The sequence below is a fragment of the Pelodiscus sinensis genome, chromosome 25 (assembly GCF_052426305.1).
Source record: "Pelodiscus sinensis isolate ZL-2025 chromosome 25, ASM5242630v1, whole genome shotgun sequence".
NCBI classification, from domain to species: Eukaryota; Metazoa; Chordata; order Testudines; family Trionychidae; genus Pelodiscus; species Pelodiscus sinensis.
This window is the reverse complement of record NC_143076.1, coordinates 17,463,576-17,489,049: the sequence shown is the minus strand read 5'-3', so window position 1 is coordinate 17,489,049 and position 25,474 is coordinate 17,463,576. Positions and strand designations below refer to the sequence as shown.

Sequence of the window (25,474 nt, the reverse complement as noted above, 5' to 3'; positions counted from 1 at the left end):
CGAGCAGGGCTTGGCTGTGCTCACTACGACAAGAACAGCAGACTGGCTGAAGCAGGAAGCCAGTGACTGGGGAGCAAGTAGGACTCCCTAGCTCAGTCTAGTCTTCTAGCTAGCGTGAGTTCCGATGGAGACATCCAGGGGAAGGGTAACAGCATGGGTGCCAGTTGCCAAGATGAGGAGGAGGAAGGATGCATCCACTGCGCGGGGGGGGGGGGACCGCACACCGGTGACCCAGAAACTGCCAGAGAAGAGTGGCTGTAAGAACTACTACAATGCCCTTTCCCTGCCTGAAGATAGTGGTGCAGGGGGTGCACAGCTATCTCCCCTAGCTCCTTCCGCCACCCCCATTCACAGGGAGTTTCTGCCATAACTTGGCTCGGAGGAAGCAGCTGAGATCAGAGCAGATGCACACACATCATTAGGTACCAAGCAATTCTAAGCAACTGATCTCAGTGAAGAACGGAATGCAGGAGAAAGGACTGGGAACAGCTGGTCCAGGCAGAGCTGTGGGTATAATTTGGGCAGCCCGGGTGTCCATTGCTGTTTTGCTTGTCCTGCACGTAAGGAAGAATTCAGCTTTGGGACTCTGAACACTGATGTTTTTAAGTTTGAATCACTACAAAACCAATAAATACAAGCCCCAGAAAGAGGTGATTTTCCTGCAGCGAAGACCTTTGTGACATGTGTCTCTTTAACAGCATTGTCCTGGGACTTCCACAGAGATTTATTATGAGGAGACTGCAGTAAAAACTAGAGCCACTATGTGCCAGATATATCCTGGACAATCCTCATGGACTTACGTTTAATACTTTGGGGGTCTATTGAATTGAAAGTGTGTGTGTGTGTGTGTGTGTGTGTGTGTGTGTGTGTGTGTGTGAGAGAGAGAGAGAGAGAGAGAGAGAGAGAGATTGCAGGTAGCATTTCTAGGAGACTAAGGTCTTGTCTACACTGCCATGTTTTGTAGCTAAAAATTGACTGTTGGTGACAAAACAGTGAGGGTATGTCTACACTACAAAGTTAGTTCGAACTAACGGACGTTAGTTCGAACTAACTTTAATAGGTGCTACACTAGCGCTCCGCTAGTTCGAATTTGAATCGAACTAGGGGAGCGCTTAGTTCGAACTAGGTAAACCTCATTTTACGAGGACTAACGCCTAGTTCGAACTAGCTAGTTCGAACTAAGGGCTGTGTAGCCCTTTAGTTCGAACTAGTGGGAGGCTAGCCCTTCCCAGGTTCCCCCTGGTGGCCTCTCTGGGCACAACCAGGAAAACTCTTCTCCTCTCCCCCAGCCCCGGGCCCTTAAAGGGGTAGACTCTGGCCAGACGGCACTTGAGACAGCCAGCCCTGCCAGGAGTCTCTGCCCCGAAGCAGTGGCCCCACCATGAGCCAGGCAGCCAGTGGGAGTGACATGTCCCCTGCCCAGTCCCCCAGCACCCAGGGGCCAGCCAGGGGCCGTAGACGGCGCGCGGCCTCCTGGACTAGTGCGGAGGTCATGGACCTCATTGAGGTTTGGGGGCAGGCCCCCAACGTCCATGATCTCCGCACTAGGAGGAGGAATGCGGCCGTCTATGGCCGCATAGCAGCCGCCATGGCCACCAGGGGACACAGGCGCACCCAGGAGCAGGTGCGCATTAAAATTAAAAAGCTGCGCCAGGCGTACGCCAGGGCCACCAGGGGTGGCGCCACAGCAGGGGCTGCCACCTGCCCCTACTTCTCTGCCCTCAACCGACTCTTGGGGGGCAGGGCGGTCCGTGCCAGCCTGGGGGACAGCGAGCCGGGACTGGAGGGCCCTGACCCGGGCACACCGGAGGGGCCACCGCAGGATGTCCCAGCACCGGAGTCGGCAGGGTCGTCCAGGGAGACCGTACCGGGTAAGTAGTTTGAATTAAGTAGTTCGGGGGGGGAGGTGGGAGGGAGACCAGGGACCGCGCGCGTGGGCCATGCCTTCCACGGATCACGCAGACACCTGTACACGTGCGAGCACGTGCCATGCCACCCTTGGGCAGGTGGCTCCAGCTGCGTGACACCCAGGGGCCATTGCCCAATAGGCACATGCTTGTGCAAAGAGACGTGACATGCTCCCGACCCCGGGGCAGGACCCAGCAGGATGATTTCCCTTCACATGTCCCCTCTACACGGAGGCAGGGGACATCTCCCCTTTCCCCCCACCGCCCCGGCCACACTATACATGGCACAGGGACATGGGTGCGGTCTTGGGGCAGCTTCCAGTCCCGGGGAGAGCCAGACATCCTGACCATGGCCTCTGTACAAGCACAGCGGCTGTGACGGTGCAGGACATGGTCACCCTCACGTTGCGGAGTTGGGGAGGGGGCTGGGCATCATCCTCTGCGTCCCCAGGGAGAACTGACCCCTTCTCTTCTTTCTCTACAGCTGCACCAGCTGCTCGTGCAGGGCGCACCACCCCGCCTGGGACATGCTCCCGCACCCGCGGCCTGCTCCGGACTGCCAGCACGGAGCAGGAGTACCGGGACCAGCACCTTGGGGCCCTGCGAGCGGTGCACCGCACACTGCAGGCCTGGATGCGGGAAGACCTGCAGGTCCGCCACGAGCTGCTGTCTGAGGTCCGAGGGCTGAGCACCAACCTGCAGCTCCTGCTGCAGAGCATGGTGCCCCGTGCTGATCCTGCACCAGCTGTCCCCCCAACTGCTGTCCCTCCTCCCACTCCTGCTCCCCCTCCCACCTCTCCCTCCTCAACCCCCACAACCTCTTCCTCAATGTCCACACCCCCCACCTCAACCTCCGCACCCTCCACCCCATCGCCCCGGGGACGCCGAGGCCCCCTCCCTCGCTGTACTGGGAGGCGGTCGGCCCGGCGAGACCCCCACCCCTGATCCTTCAGTTTCCCCACCCCCTCCTTTCCCTTGCTTCCCCCTTTCAGCTCCCTCCTCCCAGTTTTCCCCCTCCCCTCTCCCAGCCTCTCTCTTCCCCTCTCCCACCTCCTTTTCCCAGTTTCCCCGAGTTTTGTTAAATAAACAGAGTTTCTATTTTTGAACACATGTGTCCTTTATTTTGTACATCAATAAGAAGGGGGGCTAGGGAAGGGTAAGTGGAAGGAGGTGAGGGAGGAATGGGGCACGAGCCCCCGATGGGGAGGACTGGGCTGGCTCTGCGGGTTCTGGGGGTGGAAGCTCTCCTGCAGCCCCCCGATTGTCCCCTCTCCCCAGATGGCAGCCTGCGGCAAGTGCAGCCGGGCTGATGGCCGAGTGGTGTGATGTGCCCAGTGTGGGTACTTCGGGCACTCCAAGCCAGGACTGGTTTGTAAGCGGGGCACCCCTGAGAACTGTCTGTCCGGGGTGGGGGTCGGGACCCTTTAAGCACAGCCCTCGGCTAGCCTGAGACAGCATCTCCACGCTCTAAGTCCTCCTCTGATGCCCTGCCAGCACTGCTTCCGGCCATCCTTAAGCCCTGTTCAGAGTCCACTCAATGTGGACTTGCTAGTTCGAATTAGCAAAACGCTAGTTCGAACTAGTTTTTAGTTCTAGATGCGTTAGTTCGAACTAGCTTAGTTCGAATTAACTAATTCGAACTAAGTTAGTTCGAACTAGCGCTGTAGTGTAGACGTACCCTGAGAACATTTACACTGTGATGAGACTTTTGTCAGGAAAAACACCCAGCTCAGGCAACAAAAAAACTTCCACTCCGTGAGAGACTTTTGTCTTTTCCCTTCCCTTTATTGTCAACCAAGAGCCAGTGTGGGCTCTGCTGATTGTTCTGTGGAGAGAACTGGCTCCCGCCAGTATCCCACAATGCCTGCCCTGATGGCTCTGCTCAGTGTTTTGTGATCTCTGCTGCCTGGCAGGCACGTGCCCCTCCCCTTTTAAAGCTCCAGGGACTATCTGATAGCTGAGTGAGTTGTTCCAATTGGGGAACAAACAAACAGCAAATCATTGGAATGCTCCTGTTCTGCCCGGCTAGGAACACAGCGGCAGGCAGGCCACTACTGTGGGGGTGGGCTGGCGAGACGGCTGTGCTCCTCCGACATTCCTCAGCACAGAGAGCTCACAGGACTACAAGGGAATCTCAAGAAGTGCAGGGATAAGCTCTGCCTTCCCACTGCACTGCACTGCGGGATACTTACCCACAATGCTTTGTTCCATCTGTTGACAGGGGAGCTTGCAAGGTGGCCTGGAAATGTCGAAATTGGGAGGCAGAAAAACTGGCTTGACTGTTTCTCAAGGCTTTTACAGCTGGGCTACAAGCTGAGCGTGCCCGGCAGGATCGTGGGGCAGGGCTCCTTTAGACAGGGCAACCTGGCTACACCCTGTGAGTTCAATGTGGGGCTGGCTCGCCCCATCACAAGCACACAGATGTCTTAGACAGCACAGCACCAGGAGGCTTTTCCCACAGGGCTTGAACTCCTCTTTATCTTGGAAGGGCCCGCTCTGTCTTGGTTGTCTAGAAAGACTGGCGTCTTTAAAAGTCCCATCAAGGACTTGAAGGCTCGGGCTAAGAGAAGCATCATTTTTATCAACTGCTCTTTCCCCCGGCAGACAAGCTGGGTGAGGTAATATTTTTCTCTGGACCAACTTCTGTTGGAGAGAGAGACAAGCTCTTGAGCTTACACTGAGCCTTCTTCAGGTCGGAGACAAGTTTGAAAGCTTGTCTCTCTCACCAACAGAAGTTACATTTACCTCAGCCACCTTGTCTCCCTGGGACCAACATAGGTACCACAGCTCCTGCTAGGCAGTCAGTCACTGTGAAACGGATTAGTTGGGGAGAGTCAAAAGAAATCAAAGGGCATTTCCCGAAGATGAATTATTGAAAGGTTCTGACATATTTGTGGTGGTTTGGGGATTTATGCACATACCTCAGGGAGCATAAATAAAATATCACTCTAATCGAGGAGCAGAAAAAACAATATTAGGAGGCTGAATAGCTAACAAATGAATATTATACTTTGCTGCACCTTCCGCCGCACGCCAGTAACAAATAAAGAATAACAATGAATGTATTTCACCATAATGGACTTGACTGGAGTTTCTTTTACAGGGGGAAAAAAAAGAAGAAACATTTATAACGTCACAACCAGACAAATTTAGGAGGACATGCATCAGCAAGGATTTTATTTATGTTATGTTATGTTCCTCTCTTTCCCTCTCCCCCAATCTAAACATTCCTTTAACAATATGATCTGACAAGTGGGAATGAAATATCAGAACAACAATGACTAAAAAATTCTTCCATTGACTAGCTACCATCTCTCCAAGAGGAGAATTACCTTCACTGCTACAAAAAAAAAAAAACCCTTCTGTGAAGGCAGGAAGCATCTACACCACCGTGCTACCGAGCAGTGTTTCTCAACCTTTTTTTATAAAGTACCCCTTTAAAATAAAAACATTTTAAGTACCCTCAGTACCTACAATTTTCAGACACACACATTTTTTCTACCATTGCAACACATTTGTTTAAACAACTTCATCATAGCCGGGTGGGCGATGAAATTTTTGGGTGTAAAAAGTACACAAATAATAAAGTGCTGTAAAACTTAAAAACAAAAATTCAGTTTTCTCCTCTTTTCAGTTGTGCTCATGTACTCCCTCAGATGCTTCTTGAGTACCCCTAAGGCTCCTCGTACCACTGGTGGAGAAACGCTGCTCTAGAGGCACTGCCGCAGTGCCTGAATTGTGCTGCTGTAGTGTAGACAGACACCGAGCGTCACAAGTCCTGGTTTCTGGCTCCAGCCCTCATGATTCTGATTTGCAAAGGCTCAAACCCCTCCCCCACTCCCAGTTCCTCATGCCTGCCTGTGAAAAATGGAGATGAAGATACTGGGCGTGCTGCTTCTTATGCATTGGAGGAGCTCCTCTAAAAACTACATCTGCCTCCAGACATTTAAGCTTCACCTCTGCTGTGATGCCTACAAGATGCTAGGCAGGGGGTATGCAACAGCTATTCTTTATTACACCACACGGTCTGTAAGTTCTAAGGATGCAAGGGAGTAGTCGACTACCCGATAAGCATATGCTTATTGGGTAGTCGAGTCAAATACTCGCTCCTTCCCCCCCCCCTTTGCTGCCTCTGTGTCAGAGGCAGCAAGAGGGGGGAAGCGGGAGCCAGTGACGGAGGGGGGGAGCCAGCTTAAAAGCTCCGTGGTGCGGGGGTGGGCAGAGCCACAAAATTCTGGAGCCAGTGCGAGCTGCCGCCGGGAGCTAACCCCCACTGTGGCTCTGCATTTTAAATGTAGGGACTCTTACTACATATAAAATACAGAGCCACAGTGGGGTCAGCTCCCGGGGCCGGCGCAAGCCAGGCCTGCTTAGTCCCGGCTCACGCTGCCCCCATGAGCTAACCCCACTGCAATTCTGCTGTTTAAATGTAACAGGAGCCAGGTGGTAGAAAGCGCCCCCTACCTCCCTTATCGACTAACCAAGTAGTCCATGGAAATTCCATCGACTAATCGATTCGCTGATTCACCGCAATGTAACATCCCCAGTAAGTTCCACTGGGCAAGGACTGCCTTTTGATGCTGCATGTGTGTAGGGCCTAGCACAGTGAAGTCCGATTCCGAACCAGGGCCTTGAGACACTACTGCAATCCAGCCGGAAAGCAGTTGGAGACGTATGGATGTAAAGTGATATGTTATTTATAATAATGGCTCTGCACACACCTGTCCACTTGGGCGTGAAATTGTGTGCTGCAGGGGCGTCCACCATTTTCAAAGGATTGCCTGAGCTGCAGGTGATTTAAAAAAAAAAAAAAAAGGATTATTTTTAATCCCTTAACAAGACTGCTGTTCAAGTCCGGTATACAGCTAATCACATATGTGTTTTATTGACCTACTTCTTTTCCAGTTCAGCTGTTCTCCTCTCCGCTCTGCTCCCCTCTGGCTAGGTGTAATTAGTTCCTCTTCCTTCCGAATAGGCGGTACTTAAACCTGTTGTTCCCAGAAATAGGTGTGATAAGTGGGCAGGCAGTGCGCTAATTACATTTAGCCAGAGGAGAGCGGCCCAGTTAATGCCCCACTGGGAGCTTTGTTTTCTTAAATGTTATTCATATTTGTAAGTGGAAAGGTTTTCCAGCAACTGCTCCTCTTCCTAGTGCATACAGCTCCTTTGTTCCTGGCCTGGAGCGTTAACCCCGCTTCCGCCACCTCCCTCGGGTCCCACTGCAAAATGAGGCCCTGTCCACACGTGGGGACAGCTATCCGTGGCCAGCGGTTGTTGTAGTTGCGTCGATACCCATCGCGAAGGCCTCAGTTGTGCTGGACAATTGTGTCGCACAAGAGAACGTGAGCACCTTGTCTGACACGACGCTAAAGGCTGTTTGGAGTGGCGGTGGGTAGCTGTGTGGAGCGAGCTGCTGGCAGTTACGTGGGAGGGGTAACGAGGTTGGCTATAAGCCCCTATAGTTTTAATCATGATTTTCCTTTTCATGGCTATTAGCCACCATGATCAGGGATGCATCCCCATCCTCTGGGTGTCCCTATGCTAAGGTGACCATCCAGGCCATTTCGGCCTATGCCTCTGATTTCCGGATTAAGGATGTTAAGTATCGGGTAATTGACTAATCGAATAGTTGATGCATTTTTGCATCGACTATTCGATTAGTCAATAGGGTGCCTCCGCCTTTGAAGTGTAGCTGTTGCTACACTTGAAAGGCAAAAAAAACGAAGCCCTGGGGACTCCCCTGCTGACCCCAGGCTCCGTGCCACTTTGAAATGCCACGGGGAGCCCGGGATCAGCTGGGAGCCCTGCCTGTCGGGGTGGTTAAACCTTGGAATAAATCACCTAGGGCGGTTGTGGAATTTCCATCATCGGAGGTTTTTAAGTGCAAGTTAGACGGACACCTGTCAGGGATGGTCTAGACCAATGGTCCTCAACACGGTACCCACGGGTACCATGGCACCCGCCGGGGCATTTATGGGCGCCCGCCTAGTGACCAGGGCCGGCCCGAGCCATTCTTGTGCCCCGGGCGCCCGGCGCATGCGCAGCCCTAGCCTCTCCCAGCCCAGCAGCCCCAAAAGGTTGAGGACCATTGGTCTAGATGGTGGTTGGTCCTGCCATGAGTGCAGGGGACTGGACTTAATGACCTCTTGACACTCCTGCCAGTTCGATGATGCTGTCAGTGCAGAATTGTGTTACCCTCCAGTGGCTTTCCCACAATGCCTGACGTGGACCACTCTGTCCCAGTTCTGAACTCCACTGCCCAGAGGACATAGAGACCAGAAGCCCTTTCCTGCCTCCCCCTTAAAACCCTGTGAATTTTTTAAATGCCTTTTCCTGACTGTCCAGTACAGCAAGCACAGATAGCAGCTCTCCACTGTTGTGTGCAACTGACCAGCCGACCGCACCAGCCACATGCTCCAGTTGTGCCCTGGCTTGGTGTAGCCAGGAGGCCCTGGATCTCCCGGGCCTGTGAGGAGAGGAGGTTGTGCTGACACAGCTACTGATCAGCCATAGAAATATGGACGTCTACAAGGAAATTGTATGTGAGATGCCTGAGGAGGAGCGTGAAGGGGACAAGCAACATTGGTGCGTGAAAGCAAAGGCGCTGCGGCAGTCCAGGGAGGCCAACACTCAATTGGGCGGCAAGTCACAGGCCTGCTGCTTTTACAAAGAGCTGCACGACATACTGAGCGGAGACCCGCCATCCCACAGACCACTGTGGACTCGTCCAAAGAGTCTGAGACGCAGACCCTGCCATGAACAGTGAGGACAAGGAGGAGGAGGAGACAGGGTCTGGCTACATCTTGAGCCTGGACCAGTTGGAGACTCCACTGCCGTCTCGGCAGTCAGGTGTGTGTGAGCCCGTTGCAGGGGAAGGAACCTCGAGTGAGGATAGAAACCTGTTTCCCATTATAATGGCATATTGAGAGCTCTCCAACTTAAGACAAGGCTGCTGACTTTTCACCGGTTGACTCCTGCTAGAAAAGGTGGCTGGTACAACAAAGGGAAGCAACATCATCATCCGCTTTTCATTCCCCTGGAGAGGGAGGCAGGATCAGCTGAGCAGCTGTTTACCTATCCAGGGATGTGCCTTGAACCCTCCCAAGAGAACTCAATGGAGTTTCCTTGGAAGTACAGGTTGGATGGACTTCCCTGGGCCGACACCCCCGGGACCTGATCCATCCTGAATGAGGGAATTTGCCGCACCTGCAGCCAGCTCGCTACTTCGCTGTTGGCTCTGCTTCTGGCACCAGCCGGGCTGCCTGTGTAACCCACACACCTAGCGTGGCTACTGAGCAATGCAGTGGCACCTAGACCACAGCAACAGTTAAGACCAAGGGTGTGTCTAGACTACATGCCTCCTTCGACGGAGGCATGTAGATTAGCCAGATCGGAAGAGGCAAATGAAGCCGCGATTAAAATAATCGCGGCTTCATTTAAATTTAAATGGCTGCCCCGATCTGCCGATCAGCTGTTTGTCGGCAGATCGGGGCAGTCTGGACGCGACGCGCAGACAAAGAAGCCTTTCTTCATCGGCACAGGTAAGCCTCGTGAAACCAGGCTTACCTGTGCCGATGAAGAAAGGCTTCTTTGTCGGCGCGTCGCGTCCAGACTGCCCCGATCTGCCGACAAACAGCTGATCGGCAGATCGGGGCAGCCATTTAAATTTAAATGAAGCCGCGATTATTTTAATCGCGGCTTCATTTCCCTCTTCCGATCTGGCTAATCTACATGCCTCCGTCGAAGGAGGCATGTAGTCTAGACACACCCCAAGAGACCTCTACAGCAGGGGCTGGGACCAGCTGGCTTTTAGCTCAGAGGGTAGAGGATCCTATCAGGGCTGGCCCAAGCCATTTTGGTACCCCGGGCCCGGGCGAGTGGTGCCGCCCCTAGGCACACAGTGCAGGCCCACCCCCTCTTGGGTGCACGGGCCCCCCCTGCACACACGGCGCATGCACTGCCCGGCCCAGCCACCACTGCTGGCGCGCAGCCTGGGGCGGGCCACACCTGGCCGTGCAGGGCCCCGCGGCCGTGGGGGGAAGGGCGCTGCTGGCCGGTGCCGCGGGGATGGGGGAGGCTGGCGCTGCGGGAGCCAGGCACGTGGTGCCTGATAGCGGCTATAAGGGACGCCGCGCACCCCTTACAGCTGCCATCAGGCGCTCGCACATCGGTTGGCGCTCCAAGCAGCTGCCCGGCTCGCCCACCCCTTAGTCCGGCCCTGGCTCCTATACTCCACTTCAGATGTCCCAAGTTCAAATCCACCTGGTGGTGGTTACAGCTGCAGATAGTCCCAGCTTGGCAGCAGCCCCGGCCCAGCTCCTCTGCCATGGCCCGGTCCCTGTGCTGGGATCCCAGCTTCAACTTCAGCTCTGGCTCCAGCCCCCTGGTTCCCCTGCCAGGCTGCTGTGCATCCCCAGCTCCGGCTCCCCGCTGGGATCCTGTGCAGCCCTGGCAGGCTCCCAGCACAGAAGGGCTCCCAGGTGCCAGCCTCCTGCTACCTGATTCCTGGCCACCAGGGCTCTCTGACCCAGGAACACGCATGGTCCTGCTGGACCACAGATGTTGCCGGACCAGAGAGTCTCGGTGTAGGGAGGTGCAACCTGCACTTGGCAATCCTCTCCATCCAGCAGCCTTATGTCTTCCTCCTTAGCCAGGCCCTTTCCCCGCTGGCCAGTGATAACTTCACCTGGCACCACTGCAGACCAGAGGCCAGTGGCATACCGGCCCAGGCAGCCTTGAGACAGCAGCAGCAGCTGTGTGCTCTGTGCCCTCATCACCCTCAAGAGCAGCTGAAATCACCACGACTAGTGGAAAATGGTGCCAGGATTCCGTGCCATTGCTCTATTCTCGTTATTCCACAGGGCTGATCAATTCTCTCATGTCCCTCACCTCTGATGGGCCAGACTCACCAGGGCTTGTGCTGCGAGTGGCACCACCCACACGCCAGAGCACAAGTGTCCATAAGCACGTCTTGTACAAAGCCTTAGGGGAGCAAGGGAAGAGAAAGCACCGAACCTTCGCTTGTGCTTTCCATTGTGACTGTACTGACAATGGAACCTGTCACAGCCTTCCCATGCTGTATGAAAATTGGCTTAAAATTGGCTTATGAATATGCATAACTCAAAGACACTTTATGCAAAACAGGTCATGTAACATACCACTTTAAAGCTACTATCTGCTGATTGTGCATATCCTATTTTTGTTCACGTATCATTTTTGTATGACATATGAAGAGTGAAACTATTTTTAATTCTAAATGTGCTAATGGGGGCCATAAATGAAACTTGAGGAGCTTAATGGCTCAGTACTCAAACCAATGACCTGTGAATGGTTTTATTTTCCGGTAAGTCCAAACTGTGGTTGTTCCTAGGAAGACATATGACCTTGCCCTCTGGTGCTGGAATCCATCTTGAATCTGGTATTTTTCGATCCAGATGAGGAGTGCTAAACAAAGGGTTCCCACCATGGGGAAAGAGCATTTAAGGAATGAAAAGCGATCAGTCTGTTGTCTTCAGCTGGCTTTTGAAATTGCCTCCCTATCCTAAGAAGATACACATGAAGAAACCTGGAAACAAAGAACTGTAGTGAAAAGGATGAAGGCAAAGCTCCTGGGCTCAGGTCACAAAAAGATCAACTCTAGCCTGAGATAAGAACAACAGTTTAGGGCAGGGGTGGGCAGAAGGGCCTCTGTGGGCCAGATCTGGCCTGCCAAGAGGGTGGATCCAGCCTGCAGAGGCCTTGCTGCTCCCCTTCCCCCAGGCCAATTACGGCCTGGGGGCAGGGGAACACCCGCGAAGCCTCCTCCCATCCTTCCAGGAGCATGTGGCACTCTGAAGTGCGGCACACTGCTCACAGGGTGGGGACAGAGCGGAGGAGACGGCTTTGCATGCTCCCCCGCCCCCAGGCCCTATTTGACCAAGGGGCAGGGGAGCATGGGAAGTCTCCTCCCACGCCAGGGGCATGGGCACCTAGGAGGAATGTGTGTGTGGGGGAGGCACTCCCTCCACCCCCAGACCAATCATTGTCTGGGGGTGGGGAACCCAGAAGTATCTTGGCCACCCCTTCCGCTTGATGCCCCGCCCCTTCCGCTTGATGCCCCGCCCCTTCTGCTTGATGCCCCGCCCATTCCTGTGCAGCCAGGGGCCACTTCAAAAATTTTATGAAGTGGCCCCTGGCAAAAAACTATTGCCCACCCCTGGTTGACAGTAAGAATTTGCATGTAACACATTTCTTAGTGTATTAGAATTAGCTGACGTCTTTTATTTATTTTAACCTAGTGACTTATTTTGATCTGCTGTTTTCACTTGCAACCACAAAATCCTGCATTTTATACTTAATGCAAATACTTTTATTTCTTATCAAGCCCAGTGTAAATAATTATTACCGGGGTGGGAGGAGGGTAGGAATCACTGTGGAACTCTCTCTTTCAAAGAGTGCTAAGCTTACGTGCGTTCTCTGTCTAAAACTTTTGCCCAGAGTAAGATGGATTTATGTGGGGTTCTGTTCCCTTTTGGTGGTGGTAAAGGCTTGAGAGCTGAGCCCTCCCTGAGCTGAACTGGCTCAGCATCTGTGTTGCTCTGCTGGGGGTGGTGACCCCAACTCTGTACTTTGGAAGGGGGAGACCTGAGCTTCTGGCCCAGCAGGACAGAATAGTGGGGTGCCCCACAGAGTTTGATCAGCATACCAGGTGACATCCCCAAGGCTACTCCTGAGAACCAACCCATCACGGAACCTCTGGGTGTTTTATCTGCAACAGCTGTACTTGTGGCTTGCAAGGTACCTCACCCACATGCCTGGACCACTAAGCCAGCAAAGGGGGAGAAAGAAGAGGACCCAGGTGACAGGTTTAGCCAGATCCCCCAAGCTGGTGCCGCAACGGGCCTGTGAGCAGAGGCCTGGAAGGTGAATAGTTCAGACAGTGTGGAGAAGGAATGGGCAGACAGGGGAAAGGCGCAGGAAAAGGAGAGGGAGATGCCACAAACGCAGATGCGTCAGATTCCTGCAGTGCTGTCAGCTCAGCAATTATGGGCTCACCTCCCACTGAAGTCCCCCAAAAGAACATTTTACACCGGATGCCCACACAAAACATCCCCAGCGCCCACCCAGTTATTTGGCCCGGGCAGACGATTTGCCCATAGACAAAAAATGAGGTTCTGTCAGCTGAGTTAATGCCATGCAGTTGTTACACGTGAACCACAAATGCTGGAGATACAAAATACCCAGCATCCACTCTGGAGAGCTACGAACTTTCTGAGTTATTTTCTTATGAAAAAAATGTGACGCAGCTTCCCCTCCCCCATTGTATTGTTCTCTGCCAAGTATGCAGGGGTTAATTTCTTTCTTGAAGGAAGACAAGCACTGGAGTGGGAGGAAGTCACTGAAAGCATGAATGAACTAAATTCACTGGGGAATAATTAATGCAAATCCCTACAAGGTAAACAAGACTGCAAAAGCACTGACCCATGGGGGAAATGGAGGGGCTTGGTTTTGAGCATGTTCAAGAGGCCTAGCAAACAAAGAAGTGAAGTGATCCAGGAACAGATATGACAACAGGGATCGACCCCCCTGCAGGCAGGCTCTGAAACAGAGCTGGCTGGAAAATGATCATCTGAAAAGCCGATGAAAAAAGTCCTTTTTGCAAAACTGGAATTTTCTACAAGCAGAAAGTGAAATTGACAAAAGCTCCCCAGGAGAGCTGCCCAGCTAAGTGCTCTTAGCCCCTCCAACCCTCTCGTTGATTTCATTTTCCAAGCTCGAGGCCTCCAGGGCAAGCAGGAAACTGACAAATTCTCTCCGGGTTGCCCTAAAAAGGATTTTTTTCTTGAAAGCTCTTCTTGCAAAAGCCTTCACAGTTTTTACATTTTTACCACGTTTGGGACAAATTTTTTAAAAAAACAGGAAATATTTCCTTGGAAGGGATTTCCATTTTCCAGCCAGTTCTAGATGGAAGGTTTTTTTTTTTAAAAAAACTTACCAGGGTCTTCATAAAGAACATGACTGATACCTGGCAGTGTCCTTGGCCTCTCTTTGTCAGAGGCTGGAGAGAGATGGCAGGATACAAATCGCTTGATCATTGTCTTCGGTCCACCCTCTCTGGAGCACCTGGTGCTGGCCACTGTCGGCAGACAGGATACTGGGCTAGATGGACCTTTGGTCTGACCCAGTACGGCCGTTCTTATCTTATGTTATGTCTTATGTTAGCTCTGAGCTGGGTTTTTGCTTGGAAGATACATTATTTCCTGTAATGATTTTGTTCTAAGTCTCTTCTTGTCTCTAGGTTGGCTAGTCACTGGTTATCCAATCTTCCTTGTAGCCCCGGAAATGGATAGAGGAGCAAGTGCTGATTTATATTCTGAATTGCTAAATGTGGTCACAAGGACAGGAAGAATTGCAGCCTAAATCCCCCCCACTCTGGAGAGAGGAGAACTTGATTTCCCGCTCTCAGAAAGGTGATAGTTTATGGCAGGGGTGGTCAAAGGACAGGCTGCAACCTAGTATTAGGTCATGGAATGCCAGGCACTAGGTCGCTTTTCTGTAGGGTCACCAGGTGATTAGTGGGGGTTGCTAAGGCAGGATTCCTCCCTGTCCCGATACCCCAGAAGAGCACTGCAGCAGGTCCAGCTCCACACACTGCCTTCTCCCTTCACACTGCCAGCTCCCCACTCCCATTGGCCGGTTGCCGGCCAATGAGAGCTGGGGTAGACAATGCCGGCATATAAGAGCAGCGCGCACAGACGCTTGTGCACTTCTGCCTAGGACCCGCTACTGGCAACTCCCAGGGCATAGTGTGGTCTGAGGCGCCAGGGCAGCAAGACGCCAGCCATAGAATCCCCCACTGCTCTGTGGGTCTAGGCAGTGTTTCCCAATTTTATTTGGCCACAGAACCCCTAGAGTTGCCTTAAAAAAAAAAAGGCCCCTGCCACGTTTTATTGACCAAAAAAAAAAAAAAGCCCTCTGCCATGGCTCTGTCTCTTTAACATGGGGCCGGGGAGTGCCAGCTCTTCGCGGAACCCTTGCTTTCACATCGCGGATCCCCAGGGTTCCCCAGAACACCAATTGGGAAACACTGGTGTAGGGTAAGCCCGTGCCCAACCCAGCACCCCAATCCCCTGCCCCAGCCATGAGCCCATTCCTGCACCCCAAACCCTTCATTCCCAGCTCCACCCCAGAACCCACACTCCAGTCAAAAGATATAATTAGGTTGGGCCATCACAATTTTTCTTCAATGGGGTCATGAGAAAAATAGTTTGAAAACCACTAACTTAAGGCCACAAAGGGCTTCAAGTTGTAGTTACCTCAGGAATGAAGACATCCCTACCCCCAGCCCCAACCAGCACAAGCAGTGTTCTACTAGCAAAGGTAGAAGGGGGTTTCTTCCAGATGTCACCGATATGTGAAAAGGAAACCGATTAGCCTCTTATCAGCTCCAAAGAGTCAATAAAAGCAACCCCAAGCTCCAGGGACAGCAAGCAGGAAAGCAGTTTCCACCCTTAAAACAGCAGAGCGAACTGTCAGGACAAGGTGAGTTTCATTCCCAGAGCCTCCGACTGCCTTTTTCTCTAACCCGCACAGGCAGCAAATAAATGCTGATGATCCCGGTTTCACAAACTCCTTTTTATAAGCGTGGGTCCCTCATGAATTAAGCATCTTGGCGAAGTTAATGGTTCTATAATGCGGCTAAATGACATTCAACCCGGGTTTCACATTTTTCACTCTCCCTGGTGCGAGGACGAAAATATATTGCTGGGGAAAGACTTTTTGCTGTTTGCGTAGCGCTTACAGGGGAGCGTTCGGCATCGGAGACGAGGAAAATCCAATTGTATTCCGTAGCTCCTCTTTCCCAAGGGGCTTGCACCACAAATTTATATATAAAAGATTCCCACAGGGAAACATTAACTTGATGAAAACAATGCAAACATGAATACTCGCCACCAGCTGCATTTGATTGATGCTCCTGCAGTGGCGACACTATTCCTAGCAGGGAGCTAGCGCTAGGCAGCTACAGAAGCCTCGCTCACTAGACGGCTGGCTTGATGGGGAAAGTTTGGGGCCCTAAATCACAGGCTTAAGCATGAGCCTTGCTTTACTTACTCCGCACACGGGCGCTTGGTAGGACACACTAGTGACAGCCGACTCGGGCCTTGTATTTTTATCGAGAGCAACCAATGCCTCCCAGCTTTGGATAGGGGAGGGGGGTTCAAGCCAACGCATGCAGGATTGTTACTCACCGATCCTCAGGGAGTGGGGGCTGGCAGCGGACTTCATTAGCCACACCAGAAGGAGCACCAGAGGCGCCAAGACCCGGGGCATCTTCTATAAATCCTCATGGATCCCTGTGGTGGCCTGGGCATGACATAGCTCTGCAAAGAAGAGAGGTTGCATGGTTAGCGACCCTGCTGTGAAACCCGCTGAGCATGCAAGAGCACCCTGGTGGCAGGGACAGTTCATCTCGTCTCCCACAACCAGACAGAAGCAGGGCAAGCATGACAGTGAGCCAGAGCCGCTAAGCACACGTCCTTGACCCACCAACTCCCCAGCTGGTTCAAAGCCCCAGTTCCCACCTGCAAAATTGGACCCAGGGACTCCATTCAAAGCAGAGTGGTGGAAGGAATCACTTGGATACACAAAGCAAGACAGTATCATAAAAACTGGCACTTAGATCCCCTAAATACCTACATAGCAATTTAAGCATCCACCCATAGGACTAGGCACCAGTGTTCCCTGAAAGCTGAGTGCTTGGGCAGCCATGCTGGAGAGAGCACCCACAGCCTCCAACCGCCAGCAGTACATGGTTCTATTAATGGTGCACATGCCTTGGTGCACACATTTATTCTGCACATTGATGGAAAAATTAGAGGGAACATTGCTAGGCACCCTCACTGATGTGCCCGTGTTTTGAAAACTGGAACAAAGAGGAGATACATTGGTCAGGAATAAATTAGAAGTCTGGATGAGCAGAGGGGGCAAGCTACCTGCATAGCTTGAAGATGGAGCTGGATACATTTGTGAATGGGATTATATGAAGAGCCGGCCTGTGATAGGAAGGCTGAAAGAATTGGGTTTGTTTAGTTTAGAAAAGAGAAGATTGAGGGGGGACATGATAGTGGTTTTCAGGTATCTAAAAGGGTGTCACAAGGAGGAGGGAGAAAACTTGTTCATCTTGGCCTCTGAGGATAGAACAAGAAGCAATGGGCTTAAACTGCAGTGAGGGAGGTTTAGGTTGGACATTAGGAAAAAGTACCTAACTGTCAGAGTGGTTAAACACTGGAATAATTTGCCTACGGTGGTTGTGGAATCTCCATCTCTGGAGATATTTAAGAGTAGCTAGATAAATGTCTATCAAGGATGATCTACACAGTATTTGGTCCTGCCATGAGGTCAGGGGACTGGACTCGATGACCTCTCGAGGTCCCTTCCAGTCATAGTATTCTATGATTCTATAGCAGCGGACAGGACTTGATGGCCCAGAAGGTTGCTTCCAGTCCTATAAAACTTGCTTATTATATAAAAATCAAGAGCAAGTACTTATGCCATTGGGCTTCCTCGATTGTGAGTGTTTGTCCTCCACTTTCATAACCCTAGAAGAGGTCTGAAGAGACAGATCTTCTTTAAAGAGCAGTCAAATACGGAGCAAACTCTCACAAGCATGGAAGAAGGAGACATGCCCTACGGCTGTAGCTGACCATCAAAGCTGGAGGACGCGGTTTCAAAAGCTGTCACCTGGAAAACAGACATAGCCAAGCCACCAACCACACCACAGCCCCAAGCCTTGATTCAGGAGCAAAGCTATGCTCGCCGCATTACTCTCTGAGCGAACATCAGAAGGTTGGGATGCGTGTTTTTTTCATTAAGCCTGAGGTGCTAATTATCCATCCTAATCTGTCACCGGTCATTTTGCTGATCTATAGCTTGGGGCTGTTACACAACTGACAGTGGTTTTCCTCCCAACCCCAGGAGGCAGCTGCAGAAGTGGATAAAGATCACAGCGACTCACTGGCGCGAGAGGAAAGGGGGAGGAGAAGAACAGATTGCTAATACAGCCAAGGGCAGTTATTTCCGTGCAGTCCCTAGACACAGGGTTTAAAAGTTTCCTGTGTCATCTCATTACCATTATAAACACATTCCCACACAGCCGGAAACAGACATAGTGCTTCACAGCTGGGGAGTCAGGCATGCTCCCATCTACACAGGACAAGACACTGGCCAGTCAAACTGGAGCAACGACGGGGAAGAGACCGTCAATGACAAGAAAAGCAGGAAGGACTCTTTGGAGGAAGGGAGGGGAAATACTGCATAGGTGAGACCAAGGAGAGGCACAGCATGATAGAAGGGGAAACAGAACCCTTTGCTGCTACATAGCTCGGGGATCCAGGGAGCTGCCAGGCAGCCAGAGGGCTGGAGTGGTGTGGAATGAAAAATGAGGGACAAGGCGGGCGAATAGGACCAAGGTGGCAGTGATCGTCTATCAGAACCTCCCTTGGAGGCCTTCCGCAAAACCCATCCACTGCAGCTGAGCTGACAGCACGTACGTACCCCAGAGGGGCATGCTAGGGTCAAGCTCACAAGCAAGAAGTTTCTCGGCTTCTGGAGATGGGGGACGTTCAGCTCTGAACTCGGCTCAGATCTAAAGCGGCACCTGAACAACCTGCCAGATAATCCATAGGTGAGCTAAGCTGGTCCTACCCCAGAGAATTAGCAGGGGACTGACCTCTGGGAGACATTTCCCAGAACTTCACTGCACTGTATCAGGTTGGGGACTGTTGGGTCGGAGTTAGCGGTTCCACTTCTTCCCTGGTTTTCTTGTTTCGAGCATACGGCTAATGAAGCTTTAATTGTCGGTTCTAATTTTCTTTGCATGGTCTAATGCTGGTTCGTCCCAGGTCTTGGACTTTAATCTACCTTAAGCCACCGGTTCAGACCCACCCCCAATTGGTAACGGCTGGAGGTGGTTACCATCGGACGGCATCTTGGTGACCTGAAGGAAAACAAGCTGGCTGGTCTCCAGGGGAAAAGGAAAAGACACGGCCCACTTGGCCTCCTCACTGGCAGTCCCAGCAGAGCAACTTAAAATTCAATAGGCTGCCGTGCGCTCCCGTTCTTCAACAGGGATCCAAGTCCAGACGCACACCCACGGTCAAGGGTGTGTGGGGGAAGATTGCGTTGCTTGCTCTGTCGTGTGGCTGAGTACTGACCCCGGGGCTGTGCATTTTGGCAGGGCCCTGGTCTCTTATAGAGACCTCGGAGCTAGCACAGCACGTATAACTTGCCAGGTGGGATCGTCAGAAACTATCAGCAAATCCCCACCTTGAAAGTCAACGGCAGAGATTTGAGGACACTGCGAATAGACACGTGGTGCTCAGAGCTCTTTTGAAGGAGGCACTGAAAATCCCATCCCCTCTCGTGCACTCCTAGAATGATAGGAGTCATTAAAAAAGGGATAGAGAATAAGACAGAGAATATCTTATTGCCGCTATATAAATCCATGGCACGCCCACACCTTGAACACTGCATACAGATGTGGTCGCCTCCTCTCTAAAACGGTATATAGGCTTTGGAAAAGGTTCAGAAAAGGGCAACAAAAATGATGAGGGGTTTGGAACGGGTCCCATATAAAGAGAGATTAAAAAGACTTGACTTTCAGCTTAGAAAAGAGGAGACTAAGTGGGGATATGATTAGAGGTCTACAAAATCATGACTGGTGTGGAAAAAGTGAATAAGGAAAAGTGATTTACTTATTCCTGCAATATAAGAAGTAGGGGTCACCAAATGAAATTAATAGGCAGCAGGTTTAACACAAACAAAAGGAAGTTTTTCTTCACTTGGCGCACAGTCAACCTGTGGAACTCCTTGCCAGAGGATGCGGTGAAGGCTAGAACTTTAGCCGGGTTCAAAAGAGAGCTAGATAGATTCATGGAGGTTAGGTCCATCAATGGCTATTAGCCAGGATGGGTAGGAATGATGTCCCTAGCCTCTGTTTCTCTGGAAATGAGTGACAGAGGAGGGATCACGTGAGGATTTCCTGTTGTGATCCCTCCCTCTGGGGCATCTGGTATTGGCCACCGTTGGCTGACAGGATACTGGGCTAGATGAACCTTTGTTCTGACCCAGTATGGCTGCTCTTATATGACTTTATCCCCACGCACACCGGTCCCCAGTGCCACTTGGAGACTGCAGCAGGGAGATGCCGGATGAGACACAGTTCGGCCCTGATTCGGCACTGTACCAAGCATACCTTCATGTGCTTGATTTAGCCCTAGGGAAGCACGTGTGTAAATGCTTCCCCGGACTGAGACCTTCAGCTACTTCACTGATGTGGCTGAATCCCTCTAGAAACAGGCTCTGCGAGGACGGGGGTGAACGGATGCTCCCTTATCCAGGCTACTGAGCAACACTGCTGCTGCTCCGTGCCCACTACTGATCCTCTAAGCAGCTCCACATGGGGTAACCATGTGGCAATGGGCCCATTGATCCAGTCTCACTACTGACGCCCAGGTTCCATGGGGTGGGGGTGAATGAGAAACCCCAGAAGAGTCAGACGCGAGCTCCCCAAACCTTGCCTGCCCCTTGGAAGCAGAGCTGCATTTAGAACTTGGCAGAGACATGGAGGAGAGGCCAGGATATTCATTCAAGGGTAGAATTTGCAGGGCACTTCCTCCCCCTCCTACAATTCTGTGCCCACCTTCCTTGCAAGAAATGAAAATCATGGGAGGAAAATACAGCAATGATGGTGCAACGTTAAACATAATTAAAAACAGTCGGTGACCATTCCCAATCATCATTAGGAACTGCCCAGGAATGTTCTCTGTAATCTTTCCCATACATGTGCGGATTTTTCCATCATGTGCAGAATAATCTTTATGTGCATCAGGGCATGTATAAAGTGCACCACCAGTAGAAACGAGGAACCTAGCTATCGGCACTGTGCTAATCAGCCAGGCAGCATTTGACTCTCTCTGAGCTGCCGTACGAATGCACCGCTTATAGGGAACACTGGTCATTCCGCCACATTCCCAGCAGAAGCAGAACTTGAAAGGGAAATAAAAAGGAAAACAACATTTGCAACAACCTTTTGCAAAGCAGCCAGTGTTCTTGCAATAAATCCACAGGCCCAGTTACTGTATCACAAGCCACAAACAGGAGGGAAACTCGGATGAAGAACCTTGCTTCCTCAGCTCCACCGGCTCTGGCCTCTTCTCGCTTCACTTCTCTTCCCACTGAACACTGGTAATGTCGGGTCTCACAGCAACTCTACACACACAGTCACCAGAGGGCACCACAACGCACTCGAACACAGACTCACTGCCGGAGCCAGTGGAGGAAGTGGCTGATACAGCAACTGAATGGGCCGCACAGTTAAATAAGAGATGTTTTTAACAGGCCTCATTAACAGCTTCAGGGAGAGGAGATTATAGCTTACAGGCGAAACTACTATCCCATAGAATCATAGAATCATAGGACTGGAAGGGACCTCGAGAGGTCATCGAGTCCAGCCCCCCGCCCTCAAGGCAGGACCAAGCTCCGTCTACACCATCCCTGACAGATGTCTATCCAACCTGTTCTTAAATATCTCCAGAGAGGGAGATTCCACCACCTCCCTTGGCAATTTATTCCAATATTTGACCACCCTGACAGTTAGGAATTTTTTCCTAATGTCCAATCTAAACCTTCCCTGCTGCACTTTAAGCCCATTACTCCTTGTCCTGTCCTCAAAAACCAAGAGGAACAATTTTTCTCCTTCCTCCTTGTGACACCCTTTTAGATATTTGAAAACCGCTATCATGTCCCCCCTTAATCTTCTTTTTTCCAAACTAAAGAAGCCCAGTTCATGAAGCCTGGCTTCATAGGTCATGTTCTCTAAACCTTTAATCATTCTTGTCGCTCTTCTCTGTACCCTTTCCAATTTCTCCACATCTTTCTTGAAATGTGGCGGCCAGAACTGGACATAGTACTCCAGCTGAGGCCTAACTAGTGCAGAGTAGAGCGGCAGAATGACTTCACGAGTGTTGCTTACAACACACCTGTTGATACAACCTAGAATCATATTTGCTTTTTTTGCAACAGCATCACACTGTTGACTCATATTCAACTTGTGGTCCACTATGACCCCTAGATCCCTTTCCGCCATGCTCCTTCCTAGACAGTCGCTTCCCATCTTGTATGTATGGAACTGATTGTTCCTTCCTAAGTGGAGCACTTTGCATTTCTCTTTATTAAACCTCATCCTGTTTACCTCTGACCATTTCTCTAACTTGCTAAGGTCATTTTGAATTATGTCCCTATCCTCCAAAGAAGTCGCAGCCCCACCCAGTTTGGTATCATCTGCAAACTTAATAAGCGTACTCTCTATCCCAATATCTACATCATTGATGAAGATATTGAACAGTACGGGTCCCAAAACAGACCCTTGAGGAACTCCACTTGTTATCCCTTTCCAGCAGGATTTAGAACCGTTAACAACAACTCTCTGACTACGGTTATCCAGCCAATTATGCACCCACCTTATCATGGCCCTATCTAAGTTATATTTGCCTAGTTTATCAATAAGAATATCATGCGAGACCGTATCAAATGCCTTACTAAAGTCTAGGTATATGACATCCACCGCTTCTCCCTTATCCACAAGGCTCGTTATCTTATCAAAGAAAGCTATCAGATTAGTTTGGCATGACTTGTTCTTCACAAACCCATGCTGGCTATTCCCTATCACTTTATTACCATCCAAGTGTTTGCATATGATTTCCTTAATTACCTGCTCCATTATCTTCCCTGGGACAGTTAAACTGACTGGTCTGTAGTTTCCTGGGTTGTTCTTATTCCCCTTTTTATAGATGGGCACAATATTTGCCCTTTTCCATCTCCCTTGAGATGATGAAGTTTTCTCCATTGGCAAGAATTCCCTTAAAATACTGACTGAGTATTCCACCCAGACATTTATTTGATCTTCCTGCAATCCACAGGGAAATCATCTAATTTCTCTAATGCATGGGGCTGCCTGGAGAGCAGCAAAATTTTGAGTCTGCCTTTGAAGTCATGGAGAGATTTCTGGGAGAAGAGACAAAACTTTTGGCTACTACTTTCAGAAAACCTAGAGCTGATTCTCACCATTCTAGATCTCCGTTGCCTGCCCTGCCACAGAATTCCTGTGTGACCCTGGGCAAGTCCCTTTGCTGCTCCATGACTCGGTTTCTGATCTGTAAAATGAGGATAATATCCCTGCCCTACCTCCCTGGGTGGTTGGAAACACATGAAAAATGATGAAGCATTTTGAGATCTCCTGACATAAAGAACTACATAAGAGATTGGGGGTAATGAAATACAGTAAAACTCCAGTTGTCCGGCATCCAGTGGTCCGGAACTCCTGATAGTCCGGCACCACCTGGAACCCGGAAGTGCTCCAGGCAGCCGGACAATTGGAGCTGCTCTGCCCCGGGCTTCTCCAAGTCAGCCGCTGGTCAGTTTCAGCAGCAGCTGACTTGGGGACGCCTGGGGCAGATCATTTTGAAATAGACAAAATGACTTGCCTGGGATCTCATAGGTATGACCAAGAAAGAAACTGAACCCAAGTCTCTGGCTAGTGCCCGTAACCATTGAACCTCCCTCTTGTGCCATTCAAACCCTCCTCTTTGAAAACTGGGACCAAGCAACTTAGGGCCAGACCTTCCAAATCAGCCGTGAGGAACCCCAAGTCTCCGAAGCCAACTCCTCAGGTTTTGGGTACTCCATGCAATAAAGGGTCTGAGATTTGCAGAAGGCAGGTGCGTGGCACATTCTGAAAATCATACTCCTTTAAGGTGTCTCATGTTAGTTTCCCAGAACCCTAAGCCCCTTAAAATCAATGGTCCCCTTCCGAAAGTCCGGCTTTAAGGCGTTTTTGTTTCTTTTGGAGATAGAGGCAGAGCGCTAGCAGGGATCGACGAGCCCTCACATGCTAAGTGTTTGGTAAGCCTGTTACTTCGAAGTGTTTGCAACAGTGGAATCAGACAGCAGAACAAGGTATCGTTTGAGCATTTTGAAGCCATTATTTCAAAGCTTCCCAGATTATTGACAAAACAGCAGGATCAAGTCAGGCTGGTAGTACAGCCAGGCAGGGGAAACCGGCCTGCTCTCGCCATGCTGCCGACATGCACGCACCCACAGCCTCTCAGACCTCCTCTGAATGAAAATTAAACAAGATGCTGAGGAACAAGAACCTGTGACTCACACGGACTCCAAGGGGGCCCAGAGCCTTGCAGGACTGGCTCTAACGTCATGCGAGAAGCCCGCTGAGTTTTTTTTTAAGTTCCCTTCTTACACCGCTTCAATTCAGATGTGGTGATGCTGGGAGCAACTTCCCTGTTTCCTGTACAGGATATCAGACTGGTATTTGCCTTCCTCCTCCCCCAATCCCTCTCTATCTCCAAGGCCACCTAGGAGAGAGAGACATTCAAACCAAGGCGGGGGGGGGGGGGGCAAAAGGGCCCAGGGCTATGGGCCGCCGCTACCATGGCAACAGCAGCGCCCAAAGTCACAGGGCCCTTTATATCTCCACCGGAGCACCATGTGGTGTGGTCCAGGTGGCACTGAAGGCGGGCTGCCTCTAGCCCCGCCCCCTTCTGTCTAAGGTCCTGCCCCTTCCAGGGAACCCCGTCCTCCCCCCCCACACACACACACATACATTGCTCACTTCCCGCCAGCCCTGCTCAATACTTTTTCTGTCTGAGATGTAACAGAGAAACCTGGCAATTGCTCACCTCTGCTGTCTCCCCCACCACAACCCTGTTGCCGTTTTCCAGCCAGGTTCTTCAGCTTCTTGCTTGGTCTGAACAGCAACCAGCCCCTCCCAAGCTACAACCTACCGGAAACTAGCAAAAGAATTGGAAGCTTCTTTACTGCAGCGACCGCTTTCACCTGTCACCTGAGTTCCCACCCCCTCCCCCACCAATCCACCTCCTCCCTCTTCTTCTGTGGCCCATGTCTTATCTTCCTCCCTGACCTTCACATTGCTGGCTGGCAATGGCACGGGTGAAGCTGTGGAAACAGCAGCACACGGCTGCATGGTTCCATCTCTGGGAACATTTCAGTGCTGTCAGCATTTGTTACATGAAATGTAAGGGCCTGGGGCTGCTAGAGTGGAAGCAAAGGGGGCTGGCCAGGGATGCCACAATAGCCCTGTCATGAAAGAGGAAGAAGAGTGAAAGACACAAATCCCGCTCAGCAGGTGCTGGCCCAGCTCTTCTGATAGAGAAAGAGGCAGGATAAAGTTGTTTATCCTTTGACTAGTCCCCTCCCCCCAATCTATGTACCTTTCCCTTCTTCAGCACAGCTTCACGTTTCTCTCACACTTTGCATTCCCACAGGATTTCGAAAAAGAACCCAACCTGCCAGCTCGCCACAGCTAGAACTTTACCACAGAAATGCAGCCACCTCTGGGGAAGAGCGCAGCAGCACATGAATAACACACAACATTGAGATTAGGGCAGGGCATGAAGAAGGCTGTCATAGCCAATCAGAGCTGCAGGGGGAATTCAGTTGAAAAGGATCCACGCAGATATTTCGCCGGGATAACTAGATCTGATGTAGCACTTTCC

General features: G+C 51.2%; 2 protein-coding genes across 2 annotated transcripts in view; one reads left to right on the top strand and one right to left on the bottom strand.

Annotated features, from left to right (window-relative positions):
- The window catches only part of GRIK4 (glutamate ionotropic receptor kainate type subunit 4), a 368,975-nt gene that overhangs the window by 212,865 nt on the left and 130,636 nt on the right, over positions 1 to 25,474 (bottom strand). Inside the window, exon 2 of the mRNA XM_075909747.2 lies at positions 16,136 to 16,267. Coding sequence (XP_075765862.1) covers positions 16,136 to 16,217 — 82 coding nt within the window. The 5' untranslated portion in view covers positions 16,218 to 16,267. The remainder of the gene's footprint in view (positions 1 to 16,135; positions 16,268 to 25,474) is intronic.
- Positions 1,034 to 3,449, top strand: LOC149521708 (uncharacterized). Its single transcript, XM_089773389.1, has 2 exons — positions 1,034 to 1,871; positions 2,392 to 3,449. The coding sequence occupies exons 1-2, from the start codon at positions 1,382 to 1,384 to the stop codon at positions 2,850 to 2,852; spliced, it is 951 nt and encodes a 316-aa protein (XP_089629515.1). The 5' UTR covers positions 1,034 to 1,381; the 3' UTR covers positions 2,853 to 3,449.

Bases quoted from the DNA above. Each gene is read 5' to 3' on its own strand.
- LOC149521708 (XM_089773389.1), top strand. From the start codon at position 1,382: ATGAGCCAGGCAGCCAGTGGGAGTGACATGTCCCCTGCCCAGTCCCCC. The intron at 1,872-2,391 runs GTAAGTAGTTTG...CTTTCTCTACAG, and splicing joins GTCCAGGGAGACCGTACCGG to CTGCACCAGCTGCTCGTGCA.